Genomic DNA, 13,587 nt, shown 5'->3' on the forward strand with positions numbered 1-13,587 from the left:
TTTGGCTCGTCTTAAAATATTAGAAATCGATACTTTTTTGCCGCTGACCCTATGCGACGCATCCTCATTTTATGTATATCATATTAAAAAATTTGTACGCTGGTGTCTGCTTGGTACCAAATAATTATGTAATCAATGTACTATTAAAATGTATAATCGATGAATTTTTGGCTCGTCTTAAAATATTAGAAATTAATACATTTATGCCGCTCACCCTATGCGACGCATCCTTAATTTAAGTATAGCAAATGAAAAAATTTGTCTGCTGGTGTCTGCATGGTACCAAAGGATTCTGTAATCAATGAACTATTAAAATGTATAATCGATGAATTTTTGGCTCGTCTTAAAATATTGGAAATCGATACTTTTTACCGCTGACCCTATGCGACGCAACCTTATATTATGTATATCAAGTTAAAAAATTTGTACGCTGGTGTATGTTAGGTACCAAAAGATTCTGTATTCAATGTACTATTAAAATGTATAATCGATGAATTTTTGGCTCGTCTTAAAATATTAGAAATCGATACTTTTTTGCCGCTGACCCTATGCGACACATCCTTAATTTATGTATAGCAAATGAAAAAGTTTGTACGCTGTTGTCTGCTTGGTACCAAAAGATTCTGTAATCAATGAACTATTAAAATGTATAATCGATGAATTTTTGGCTCGTCTAAAAATATTGGAAATCGATACTTTTTTGCCGCTGACCCTATGCGACGCATCCTCATTTTATGTATATCATATTAAAAAATTTGTACGCTGGTGTCTGCTTGGTACCAAATAATTATGTAATCAATGTACTATTAAAATGTATAATCGATGAATTTTTGGCTCGTCTTAAAATATTAGAAATTAATACATTTATGCCGCTCACCCTATGCGACGCATCCTTAATTTAAGTATAGCAAATGAAAAAGTTTGTACGCTGTTGTCTGCTTGGTACCAAAAGATTCTGTAATCAATGTACTATTAAAATGTATAATCGAAGAATTTTTGGCTCGTCTTAAAATATTAGAAATCGATACTTTTTTACCGCTGACCCTATGCGACGCATCCTTAAACTATGTATAGCAAATGAAAAAGTTTGTACGCTGTTGTCTGCTTGGTACCAAAAGATTCTGTAATCAATGTACTATTAAATTGCATAATCGATGAATTTTTGGCTCGTCTTAAAATATTAGAAATTGATACTTTTTTGACGCGGACCCTGTGCGACGCATCCTTATTTTATGTTTATCATATTATAAAAATTTGTACGCTGGTGTCTGCATGGTACGAAAATATTCTGTAATCAATGTGCTATTAAGATGTATAATCGATGAATTTTTGGCTCGTCTTAAAATATTGGAAATCGATACTTTTTTACCGCTGACCCTATGCGACGCAACATTATTTTATGTATATCAAGTTAAAAAATTTGTACGCTGGTGTCTGTTTGGTACCAAATGATTCTATAATAATTGTACTATTAAAATGTATAATCGATGAATATTTGGCTCGTCTTAAAATATTAGAAATCGATACTTTTTTGCAGCTGACCCTATGCGACGCATCCTGTATTATGTATATCATATTAATAAATTTGTACGCTGGTGTCTGCATGGTACCAAAGGATTCTGTAATCAATGTACTATTAAAATATATAATCAATGAATTTTTGGCTCGTCTTAAAATATTGGAAATCGATACTTTTTTACCGCTGACCCTATGCGACGCAAAATTATTTTATGTATATCAAGTTAAAAATTTGTACGCTGGTGTCTGTTTGGTACCAAATGATTCTATAATCATTGTACTATTTAAATGTATAATCGATGAATTTTTGGCTCGTCTTAAAATATTAGAAATCGATACTTTTTTGCCGCTGACCCTATGCGACGCATCCTCATTTTATGTATATCATATTAAAAAATTTGTACGCTGGTGTCTGCTTGGTACCAAATAATTATATAATCAATGTACTATTAAAATGTATAATCGATGAATTATTGGCTCGTCTTAAAATATTAGAAATTAATACATTTAAGCCGCTCACCCTATGCGACGCATTCTTAATTTACGTATAGCAAATGAAAAAATTTGTACGCTGGTGTCTGCATGGTACCAAAGGATTCTGTAATCAATGTACTATTAAAATGTATAATCGATGAATTTTTGGCTCGTCTTAAAATATAGGAAATCGATACTTTTTACCGCTGACCCTGTGCGACGCAACCTTATATTATTTATATCAAGTTAAAAAATTTGTACGCTGTTGTCTGTTTGGTACCAAAAGATTCTGTATTCAATGTACTGTTAAAATGTATAATCGATGAATTTTTGGCTCGTCTTAAAATATTAGAAATCGATACTTTTTTGCCGCTGACCCTATGCGACGCATCCTCATTTTATGTATATCATATTAAAAAATTTGTACGCTGGTGTCTGCTTGGTACCAAATAATTATGTAATCAATGTACTATTAAAATGTATAATCGATGAATTTTTGGCTCGTCTTAAAATATTAGAAATCGATACTTTTTTGCCGCTGACCCTATGCGACGCATCCTTATTTTATGTATATCATATTAAAAAATTTGTACGCTGGTGTCTGTTTGGTACCACATAATTCTGTTATCAATGTGCTATTAAAATGTATAATAGATGAATTTTTGGCTCGTCTTAAAATATTGGAAATCGATACTTTTTACCGCAGACTCTATGCGACGCAACCTTATTTTATGTATATCAAGTTAAAAAATTAGTACGCTGGTGTCTGTTTGGTACCAAAAAATTCTGTATTCAATGTACTGTAAAAATGTATAATCGATGAATTTTTGGCTCGTCTTAAAATATTAGAAATTAATACATTTATGCCGCTGACCCTATGCGACGCATCCTTAATTTAAGTATAGCAAATGAAAAAGTTTGTACGCTGTTGTCTGCTTGGTACCAAAAGATTCTGTAATCAATGAACTATTAAAATGTATAATCGATGAATTTATGGCTCGTCTTAAAATATTGGAAATCGATACTTTTTTGCCGCTGACCCTATGCGACGCATCCTCATTTTATGTATATCATATTAAAAAATTTGTACGCTGGTGTCTGCTTGGTACCAAATAATTATGTAATCAATGTACTATTAAAATGTATAATCGATGAATTTTTGGCTCGTCTTAAAATATTAGAAATTAATACATTTATGCCGCTCACCCTATGCGACGCATCCTTAATTTATGTATAGCAAATGAAAAAATTTGTACGCTGGTGTCTGCATGGTACCAAATGATTCTGTAATCAATGTACTATTAAAATGTATAATCGATGAATTTTTGGCTCGTCTTAAAATATTAGAAATTAATACATTTATGCCGCTGACCCTATGCGACGCATCCTTAATTTAAGTATAGCAAATGAAAAAGTTTGTACGCTGTTGTCTGCTTGGTACCAAAAGATTCTGTAATCAATGTGCAATTAAAATGTATAATCAATGAATTTTTGGCTCGTCTTAAAATATTGGAAATCGATACTTTTTTACCGCTGACCCTATGCGACGCAACATTATTTTATGTATATCATGTTAAAAATTTGTACGCTGGTGTCTGTTTGTTACCAAATGATTCTATAATCAATGTACTATTAAAATGTATAATCGATGAATTTTTGGCTCGTCTTAAAATTTTAGAAATCGATACTTTTTTGCCGCTGACCCTATGCGACGCATCCTTATTTTATGTATATCATATAAAAAAATTTGTACGCTGGTGTCTGCTTGGTACCAAATAATTCTGTAATCAATGTACTCTTAAAATGTATAATCGATGAATTTTTGGCTCGTCTTAAAATATTGGAAATCGATACTTTTTACCGCTGACCCTATGCGACGCAACCTTATATTATGTATATCAAGTTAAAAAATTTGTACGCTGGTGTCTGTTTGGTACCAAAAGATTCTGTATTCAATGTACTATTAAAATGTATAATCGATGAATTTTTGGCCCGTCTTAAAATATTAGAAATCGATACTTTTTTGCCGCTGACCCTATGCGACACATCCTTAATTTATGTATAGCAAATGAAAAAGTTTGTACGCTGTTGTCTGCTTGGTACCAAAAGATTCTGTAATCAATGAACTATTAAAATGTATAATCGATGAATTTTTGGCTCGTCTTAAAATATTAGAAATCAATACTTTTTTACCGCAGACCCTATGCGACGCAACCTTATTTTATGTATATCAAGTTAAAAAATTTGTACGCTGGTGTCTGTTTGGTACCAAATGATTCTGTAATCAATGTACTATTAAAATGTATAATCGATTAATTTTTGGCTCGTCTTAAAATATTAGAGATTGATACTTTTTTGACGCGGGCCCTGTGCGACGCATTCTTATTTTATGTTTATCTTATTAAAAAATTTGTACGCTGGTGTCTGCATTGTACCAAAAGATTCTGTAATCAATGTACTATTAAAATGTATAATCGATTAATTTTTGGCTCGTCTTAAAATATTAGAAATCAATACTTTTTTACCGCTGACCCTATGCGACGCAACATTATTTTATGTATATCAAGTTAAAAAATTTGTACGCTGGTGTCTGTTTGGTACCAAATGATTCTATAATCATTGTACTATTAAAATGTATAATCGATGAATTTTTGGCTCGTCTGAAAATATTAGAAATCGATACTTTTTTGCAGCTGACCCTATGCGACGCATCCTTTATTATGTATATCATATTAATAAATTTGTACGCTGGTGTCTGCATGGTACCAAAGGATTCTGTAATCAATGTACTATTAAAATATATAATCAATGAATTTTTGGCTCGTCTTAAAATATTGGAAATCGATACTTTTTTACCGCTGACCCTATGCGACGCATCCTTAATTTATGTATAGCAAATGAAAAAATTTGTACGCTGGTGTCTGCATGGTACCAAAGGATTCAGTAATCAATGTACTATTAAAATGTATAATCGATGAATTTTTGGCTCGTCTTAAAATATTGGAAATCGATACTTTTTACCGCTGACCCTATGCGACGCAACCTTATATTATGTATATCAAGTTAAAAAATTTGTACGCTGGTGTCTGTTTGGTACCAAAAGATTCTGTATTCAATGTACTATTAAAATGTATAATCGATGAATTTTTGGCTCGTCTTAAAATATTAGAAATCGATACTTTTTTGCCGCTGACCCTATGCGACACATCCTTAATTTATGTATAGCAAATGAAAAAGTTTGTACGCTGTTGTCTGCTTGGTACCAAAGGATTCTGTAATCAATGTACTATTAAAATGTATAATCGAAGAATTTTTGGCTCGTCTTAAAATATTAGAAATCGATACTTTTTTACCGCTGACCCTATGCGACGCATCCTTAAACTATGTATAGCAAATGAAAAAGTTTGTACGCTGTTGTCTGCTTGGCACCAAAAGATTCTGTAATCAATGTACTCTTAAAATGTATAATCGATTAATTTTTGGCTCGTCTTAAAATATTAGAGATTGATACTTTTTTGACGCGGGCCCTGTGCGACGCATACTTATTTTATGTTTATCTTATTAAAAAATTTGTACGCTGGTGTCTGCATGGTACCAAAAGATTCTGTAATCAATGTACTATTAAAATGTATAATCGATTTATTTTTGGCTCGTCTTAAAATATTAGAAATCAATACTTTTTTACCGCTGACTCTATGCGACGCAACATTATTTTATGTATATCAAGTTAAAAAATTTGTACGCTGGTGTCTGTTTGGTACCAAATGATTCTATAATCATTGTACTATTAAAATGTATAATCGATGAATTTTTAGCTCGTCTGAAAATATTAGAAATCGATACTTTTTTGCAGCTGACCCTATGCGACGCATCCTTTATTATGTATATCATATTAATAAATTTGTACGCTGGTGTCTGCATGGTACCAAAGGATTCTGTAATCAATGTACTATTAAAATATATAATCAATGAATTTTTGGCTCGTCTTAAAATATTGGAAATCGATACTTTTTTACCGCTGACCCTATGCGACGCAACATTATTTTATGTATATCAAGTTAAAAATTTGTACGCTGGTGTCTGTTAGGTACCAAATGATTCTATAATCAATGTACTATTAAAATGTATAATCGATGAATTTTTGGCTCGTCTTAAAATTTTAGAAATCGATACTTTTTTGCCGCTGACCCTATGCGACGCATCCTTATTTTATGTATATCATATTAAAAAATTTGTACGCTGGTGTCTGTTTGGTACCAAAAAATTCTGTATTCAATGTACTGTTAAAATGTATAATCGATGAATTTTTGGCTCGTCTTAAAATATTAGAAATTAATACATTTATGCCGCTGACCCTATGCGACGCATCCTTAATTTATGTATAGCAATTGAAAAAGTTTGTACGCTGTTGTCTGCTTGGTACCAAAAGATTCTGTAATCAATGTACTATTAAAATGTATAATTGATGAATTTTTGGCTCGTCTTAAAATATTAGAGATTGATACTTTTTTGACGCGGACCCTGTGCGACGCATCCTTATTTTATGTTTATCGTATTAAAAAATTTGTACGCTGTTGTCTGCTTGGTACCAAAAGATTCTGTAATCAATGTACTATTAAAATGTATAATCGATGAATTTTTGGCTCGTCTTAAAATATTAGAAATTGATACTTTTTTGACGCGGACCCAGTGCGACGCATCCTTATTTTATTTATATCATATTAAAAAATTTGTACGCTGGTGTCTGCTTGTACCAAATAATTCTGTTATCAATGTGCTATTAAAATGTATAATCGATGAATTTTTGACTCGTCTTAAAATATTAGAAATTAATACATTTATGCCGCTGACCCTATGCGACGCATCCTTAATTTAAGTATAGCAAATGAAAAAGTTTGTACGCTGTTGTCTGCTTTGTACCAAAAGATTCTGTAATCAATGTACTATTAAAATGTATAATCGATGAATTTTTGGCTCGTCTTAAAATATTAGAAATCGATACTTTTTTACCGCTGACCCTATGCGACGCATCCTTAATTTATGTATAGCAAATGATAAAGTTTGTACGCTGTTGTCTGCTTGGTACCAAAAGATTCTGTAATCAATGTACTATTAAAATGTATAATCGATGAATTTTTGGCTCGTCTTAAAATATTAGAAATCGATACTTTTTTGCCGCTGGCCCTATGCGACGCATCCTTATTTTATGTATATCATATAAAAAAATTTGTACGCTGGTGTCTGCTTGGTACCAAATAATTCTGTAATCAATGTACTATTAAAATGTATAATCGATGAATTTTTGGCTCGTCTTAAAATATTAGAAATCGATACTTTTTTACCGCTGACCCTATGCGACGCATCCTTATTTTATGTATATCATATTAAAAAATTTGTATGCTGGTGTCTGCTTGGTACCAAATAATTCTGTAATCAATGTATTATTAAAATAAAATTTAAAAAAATAATAATATTTGTTTTAAATAATATGTTATAATACTTTAAACTGTATTAATATTTTTGAAAGTTATCAGCTGATTTCCATCAAAAAATATTAATCGAGAATAAGATATTATAACATATTATTTACATTTTACAACATTTTACTATTTTAATATTTTAACATATTATTTTAAAATTTAATTACCAAATTAACGCTTTAATCAGTTGATTTCTATGAAAAAATATTAATCGAGTTTAAACAAATTTTATATTATTTTTTAATAAACATAAAACCGAAGAATGGCGCGCGCGTAGCGCGCGCTTGTGTTGTTCTAGTATATTAAAAAAATAATGTAGATTATATAATGTATATATATATATATTTTGTTCAACATATAGTATGTATAAAAATATTTTTTTTTTTTTTGCAATACATTAATTTCATACATTCATGTGGAATCCGTGTTAGTTTCAAACGGCTGTTTGCATCTGATTGGAATAAATCTTACATAAACCGGATGAGAAGGACGAATTATTATATCGGCCCTCAGCCGGACATCTTTTAAATAATCAACGGGTTCCAAGTAATAATTGTGCACTAAAGGAGCTACCATAGCCTTCAACTCCAGCAAACCGAATCGTTGACCTACAATTCGAAATGTATTAAAATTTATCGATGCGTGGAGAAGAAAAAATTGCGATCAATTTACCTATACAATTCCTCGGTCCAGCACTGAACGGTAAATAGGAATACGTTTGACGATTTTGGATCCTTTCGGATAAAAATCTATCCGGATCAAATACATCTGGATTTGGCCAAAAATTGGGATCTCTGTGAACTGCGTAGAAATTAAGATATATGTTCGTTCCAGAAGGTACAACATATGACTCTGAAAAATGTATTATAAAATTAAATGCCATTTAGAAGGTAAAAATTCTTTTGTGAAATAAAAAATATACATAATATTTTATGTTTAAAATGTTAAAGCAATTAAACTTTATTTTAAACTTATTTTATATTCGATAATATGCTTCTTGTAATGTGATATTGTCGAAAATGTAGCAAAAAAAATGAAAAATTACGTAATTTTACGTCTTCCGCAGCTTTTCGTGATATTATATCTACGCTGGGATACAAACGAAGTGTTTCTTTTAAACATCTGTCTAAATATGGTAAATTTTGCAACGATCTCATCGTAAGTTTTCCTCCATTCTCTTGCATCACGGTATCGACTTCAATCCTCACACGTTCCTGTGCCATCAATAATAATTAAAATTCATGTTTTAATATTCTGGTTTTTATGTATATATTATATACAAATAAATCCATAATAAATATAAAAAATGTTATATTTATTTTAGAGATGTGTGTTTTAATTTTTTCGGAATTTGTATATCAATATATATTGAAAAAATACGCAACAAAAGCTTGACATCTGTTTTGCTTTGAATAAAAATTGTAATAAAAATAATATATCTCATATATTGAGATATATAGTGATATAAAGTACCTGAATATCCTTATGTTCAGCTAACAGTAATAAAGCAAAAGTCATAGCCATCGCTGTAGTATCATGACCCTGTAATTATCGTCATATATACATCATTGCATGTGCTTAGATAATGTTACAAAAATTAATAAAACATTGCAAATACATACCTCAAACATAAATGTATCGATTTCTTCTCTGATTTCTAAATCGGTCAATAAACCTTCTCTAGATGCCATTATTAAGAGGTCCAACATTGCTAGTTGCTTTTTTTTAACTAGAAATAAAAAAGCATTAATCTCATTTTTGCATGTCTCAATTCAATTATTTGACATCATTGTGTCCATTAAAATTCGAACTATATCACAAATAATAATAATAATTTAATTATACGGCAGACATAAGTTGTAAGCATCATTACATGTGTTTATATATTTAATATTTAAATATTACAAGTATTATAAGATTATATGCGCAATCAAGCTTTAATACAATCTCTGATTAAATTCTTACGTACATCCGAACACTTCTACATCTTCTATCTCCGTCCTTTTGTCACTTTCAAGGTTTTTCAAATATCTATCATTCGTGCGTTCGTGATAAAGTTTTCTTTCCGCGATGATCTAAACAATATTAAATTTTTTTGTATTAAATAGCAATCGCACAATGTTTTATATTAAACATATTAATTGCATAATTTATTATTATCAATATTTTTAATTAATCTCGCAATTTTATACCTAATACAAAGATTGAGAAAATTGTAGTTTTACATAAAGGAGATATTTTGCAAAATCTGAATTAACATGCTTTATACTTTTTCCGTAAATCCATGCAATATTTTCAATATTTCTTTTTGCTTCTTTCCTTGTGGCGTCAATGCGAATAATAAATCGTTAAAGAACCAAGGACGCACATATCTATAAATCAATAAAGTTATAAAATTTTAATAATGATGTAATCTTGTAAAATCCATATTTAAATTTACCGTAAACTTTTAGAGTAAATCTTATGTTATCATAGATTAGCAAAGAATATTGAATTTTAATTATATATGTAACAAGAAAGGTATACAAAATCTTTTGCACATTTTGTACTTTTTAGCTAAACATTGTTTGATCTAAGATAATTTATCTTCAAATTTTATTGCAAAATTTCTTTTTCTTAGTTTTTCAAAACTCTAATGTTTTCAATCTTTTTAACATTTTAAATATTGCAAATAATTTTTATTTTTAAATGAAACATTAACCGGACAATGAGTACAATACATTTTGATTGCTAATTGCTGACTTAAACCAATTTTTTTCTTTCAGTAATTGTTTATCTTCATATGACTATTCAGTAATTATTCAATAATTATTTTTCAAAATATATATCACAATCATAACTCAAAGGATTATAAATATACATAATTATTTTCTGTATCTGTAAATTACCTATAAACTATTAGTTCGATTATATCGTGAATTGCATTTCGATACTGTTGCTGGAACTCGCCCAAATTTTGCAGAGAGATGCCCATGGCAGTTTCTGCAAGTGCATTTATTATATAAGATTGAAAAGATAGACGAAGATTTTTTTCAGGTGAATATGAATATATAATTTTTGGTATAAAAAATCAAATATAATATTATCTATCTTCATTGTAATATTACTTTGTAGCATTAATATAGCAACAAATTCTCTTCTTATCTTAAGTTATCATTATTTTTATAATTAAATCTTTGTATATATACTACAGAAACATATTGCAGAAATCTTACCGCATATCGCGTTTAACGTATATTCACTAATAAATGGTACCAAATCTTTTACAACTGTCCCTCCAACATCCTTCAAAGATTTTGTCATGCATTCGCCCTCCTTAATCAAGATATCAACAAACTGATTTAATATATTGAAATGGAATGCAGGTGTTAATATCTTTCGCCGCATGTGCCACTTAGCGCCTAAAACAAAAATAAAAAACGAGAACACAAAATTATGCAATAAAATAAAAATGACATAAAATTACTATCTCTTTTAATTTAATGTTTAATTGACCAATCCTTAAATAATATTAATTTAAAATTTATTTTTTTATATCGCAAAATTCTTTTATAATTTTTTAGACCCTCTTTTCATAAAATTTTTTCCAAAAAAAAGTTGTAGATATCATCGTAAATTCAATTATTATTTTGTAATTAAAATCTTATGGATTGACAGACAGAAATGGATTCAAATTCATTAAAAAGTCTGTTACACAATAGTTTGATTAATTGAAAATGTTCTTTAATTGCAAAACATTTATCATTTCTATTTACTTGAAAATACATATACCATTGCGAAATTATCCTTATTCAATATGATTGCGCTTGCAAGTTTTTTCTAAATTCATTACAACAAAGAATTTTATAATAATTCACCGTTTAAAATATTCAAATCTAATTGTAAAATTTTATTTAATTTTTCGTAATGGAAACAGGCCGCTAATAGACTGTAATAATAAAGTATGTGTGCTTATATGTTAACATCATTACCTGTGCTGGTGAGAAGACCTGTGGCGAACCAAGGATGTAACGTGTTATATACCATACCTTTTTCTATGTGCTTGGTACTGTTCAATATCGTCTGTAATTATTAAAAACAAATTATGAGAGAAACATCAATTTGTTATATATTATATCAATCAATCTTATATATACAGATAATTTATTAGTTGTACCTCAATTTTTTATCTATTCTCGATTGAATATCTCCGATATTCTCTCTTTTTGTTTTTTTAAGAAACATTTTCTACGATCAAAATCTTCTTGCGACACAAGAAAGCAAGATACTTAAATCTAGATAAATCATAATGTCTATACGCAGAAACTTGAATTTCTTTTTTTACCTTTATATCATCTGGATGACGAATAAATATAAAGGGTCTAAAGACAGCCCAGAATCTTACAATAGGATAATACTCATCAGATAAATAACACGAAAAGTTCCATAGTTTTTCTGAAAAATATGTTGTAAATATGACTACAAAAATCATCGTGGGATTAATTTTAATGTTTTTGTACAGTTACTTAGATCCGTTAAAAACGCATATAAAAATTATTAAGAAAATATTATTGCAAAAGGAAATGCTGATAAGTTTGAATAATTATTATATATGAGTAATCAACAATGCTCAATAATATTGACAAATATACGTTCCAGAATTTATAAATTTATTTAGTCTACAATTTTTGTTTTGCTTTAATATGAATGACGGATTATATGTTAATTAATGTAAATACATTTGAATTTTTGTACTTGCCTACTGAAACTAACGCTTGTAATATATTGCCAAATATCGGATAGCATGGTGGTCCCGGTATAAGATTAATAAGTCGTCCATTTCTCCTTCCATGATGCACATAATAATTATACACCAGTAAAATAACAATGGATAATAATAATAAAATTATAAACATTGTTTCTTAATGTAATGAACTCCTTGATCATCTAATTAAGCTCAATCGCTTCTTTTTCGCTGCCTGCTTCTCTTATTCTTGAGTAAAACGTGTCAAAACATTATTTGTGTAATAAAAATTTGTGAATCAAATAACAAAATTTTTAATCGATTATTGTAATTGTTTATAATATAATAATTTTTTTATTTATTATATAATTTTTTATTTATTATATAAGATAAACTTTCGTAACATAATAAAATCTAAACATTGATTACTATAATATCATAATTAGAGCAAATGTTATTCTTACGTCAATTATCTCAAATAATTTTTATCTAATTGTAAGTTATGTTTAGCATTCTTAATCAGTTTATAATTATAAATGATTTCTCAAGCAATCAATAATGTATTTTGTAATTTTAGATAAAAATGTATATTATCGAGTGGCATATAAAAATAAAATACACATATTATACATATATTATAAAATAAAACGATGTTTCACTTTGTGTTTATCTTTAGTGTGATACGCAGTCTGCATTGCTAGATAAGTGAAATAATTATAAAATATTTGTAATTAAGCGATAATATAATATAAAATCCGTTTAAACTTCATTTCTTTAATAAACTAGAGTTGTATAAGTATGCATTCACAAACACTGCCATAAACAATAAATTATTTAATTTTTAACAAAATTATTATTCTTTTATATTTTGTGTTTTTATGTAATACAAATTATATAATGATCGCGATTGCTGAAAAGAGTCTTTCTATGTTTTTATAGTTTTAATTCAACATTTTCGTAAAAATAATACATTAAATAAAATTTTAACAACCAAACGCAGCTAACAACTTATAAAAATTTATGTAAAAGTTACGTGCATACATTAATTATGATATTATTAACCATTGTTCAAATACAATAGATTTTTATAATATGTTATTTTATACAAATACTGTCGATTACCTGACAGATTTTCTGAGGTGACGATTAATTGAAACACCACTCAAATGTTTAAAATGGAATCGCAAATTTTGTCAATCGGATGAACATATGTCAATAATACAAATATCCGCCGACTAATGTAAACTACTCTGACTTGGTCTTGTATTTATAGCCGTTTTGAAATCTTAGGTCGTTCTTAGGTCAAGAGCATATTGATAATAAGGCCCGTGTTTTGAGCTCACATTTAAAGCGCTTCTTTGTTAGAGGTAGAAGTAAGAGTTTTACATTTTA

General features: G+C 28.9%; 1 protein-coding gene across 3 annotated transcripts; it reads right to left on the reverse strand.

The window, feature by feature from the left end:
• Positions 1–7,395: 7,395 nt before the first annotated feature.
• On the reverse strand, positions 7,396–13,421 carry LOC145945808 (cytochrome P450 4C1-like). Of its 3 annotated transcripts, none has more exons than XM_083054972.1 (14): positions 13,318–13,421; positions 12,211–12,444; positions 11,797–11,906; positions 11,444–11,534; positions 10,688–10,873; positions 10,361–10,454; positions 9,742–9,844; positions 9,442–9,547; positions 9,095–9,201; positions 8,946–9,014; positions 8,518–8,686; positions 8,145–8,324; positions 7,882–8,080; positions 7,396–7,419 (listed from the first exon to the last, which is right to left on the reverse strand). In XM_083054972.1, the coding sequence occupies exons 2-13, from the start codon at positions 12,365–12,367 to the stop codon at positions 7,884–7,886; spliced, it is 1,569 nt and encodes a 522-aa protein (XP_082911098.1). In that variant the 5' UTR covers positions 12,368–12,444; positions 13,318–13,421; the 3' UTR covers positions 7,396–7,419; positions 7,882–7,883. The 3 variants fall into 3 exon arrangements, with proteins under 3 accessions (XP_082911098.1, XP_082911100.1, XP_082911099.1); XM_083054974.1 differs by having other exon boundaries at positions 7,399–7,419; positions 12,211–12,296; positions 13,318–13,336; XM_083054973.1 differs by lacking the exons at positions 7,396–7,419; positions 7,882–8,080; positions 8,145–8,324 and having other exon boundaries at positions 8,333–8,686.
• Positions 13,422–13,587: the final 166 nt, after the last annotated feature.

Source organism: Prenolepis imparis, unplaced genomic scaffold, assembly GCF_030444845.1.
Source record: "Prenolepis imparis isolate NDT839.2.m4 unplaced genomic scaffold, iyPreImpa1.0 SCAF_15, whole genome shotgun sequence".
Taxonomy (NCBI): Eukaryota; Metazoa; Arthropoda; class Insecta; order Hymenoptera; family Formicidae; genus Prenolepis; species Prenolepis imparis.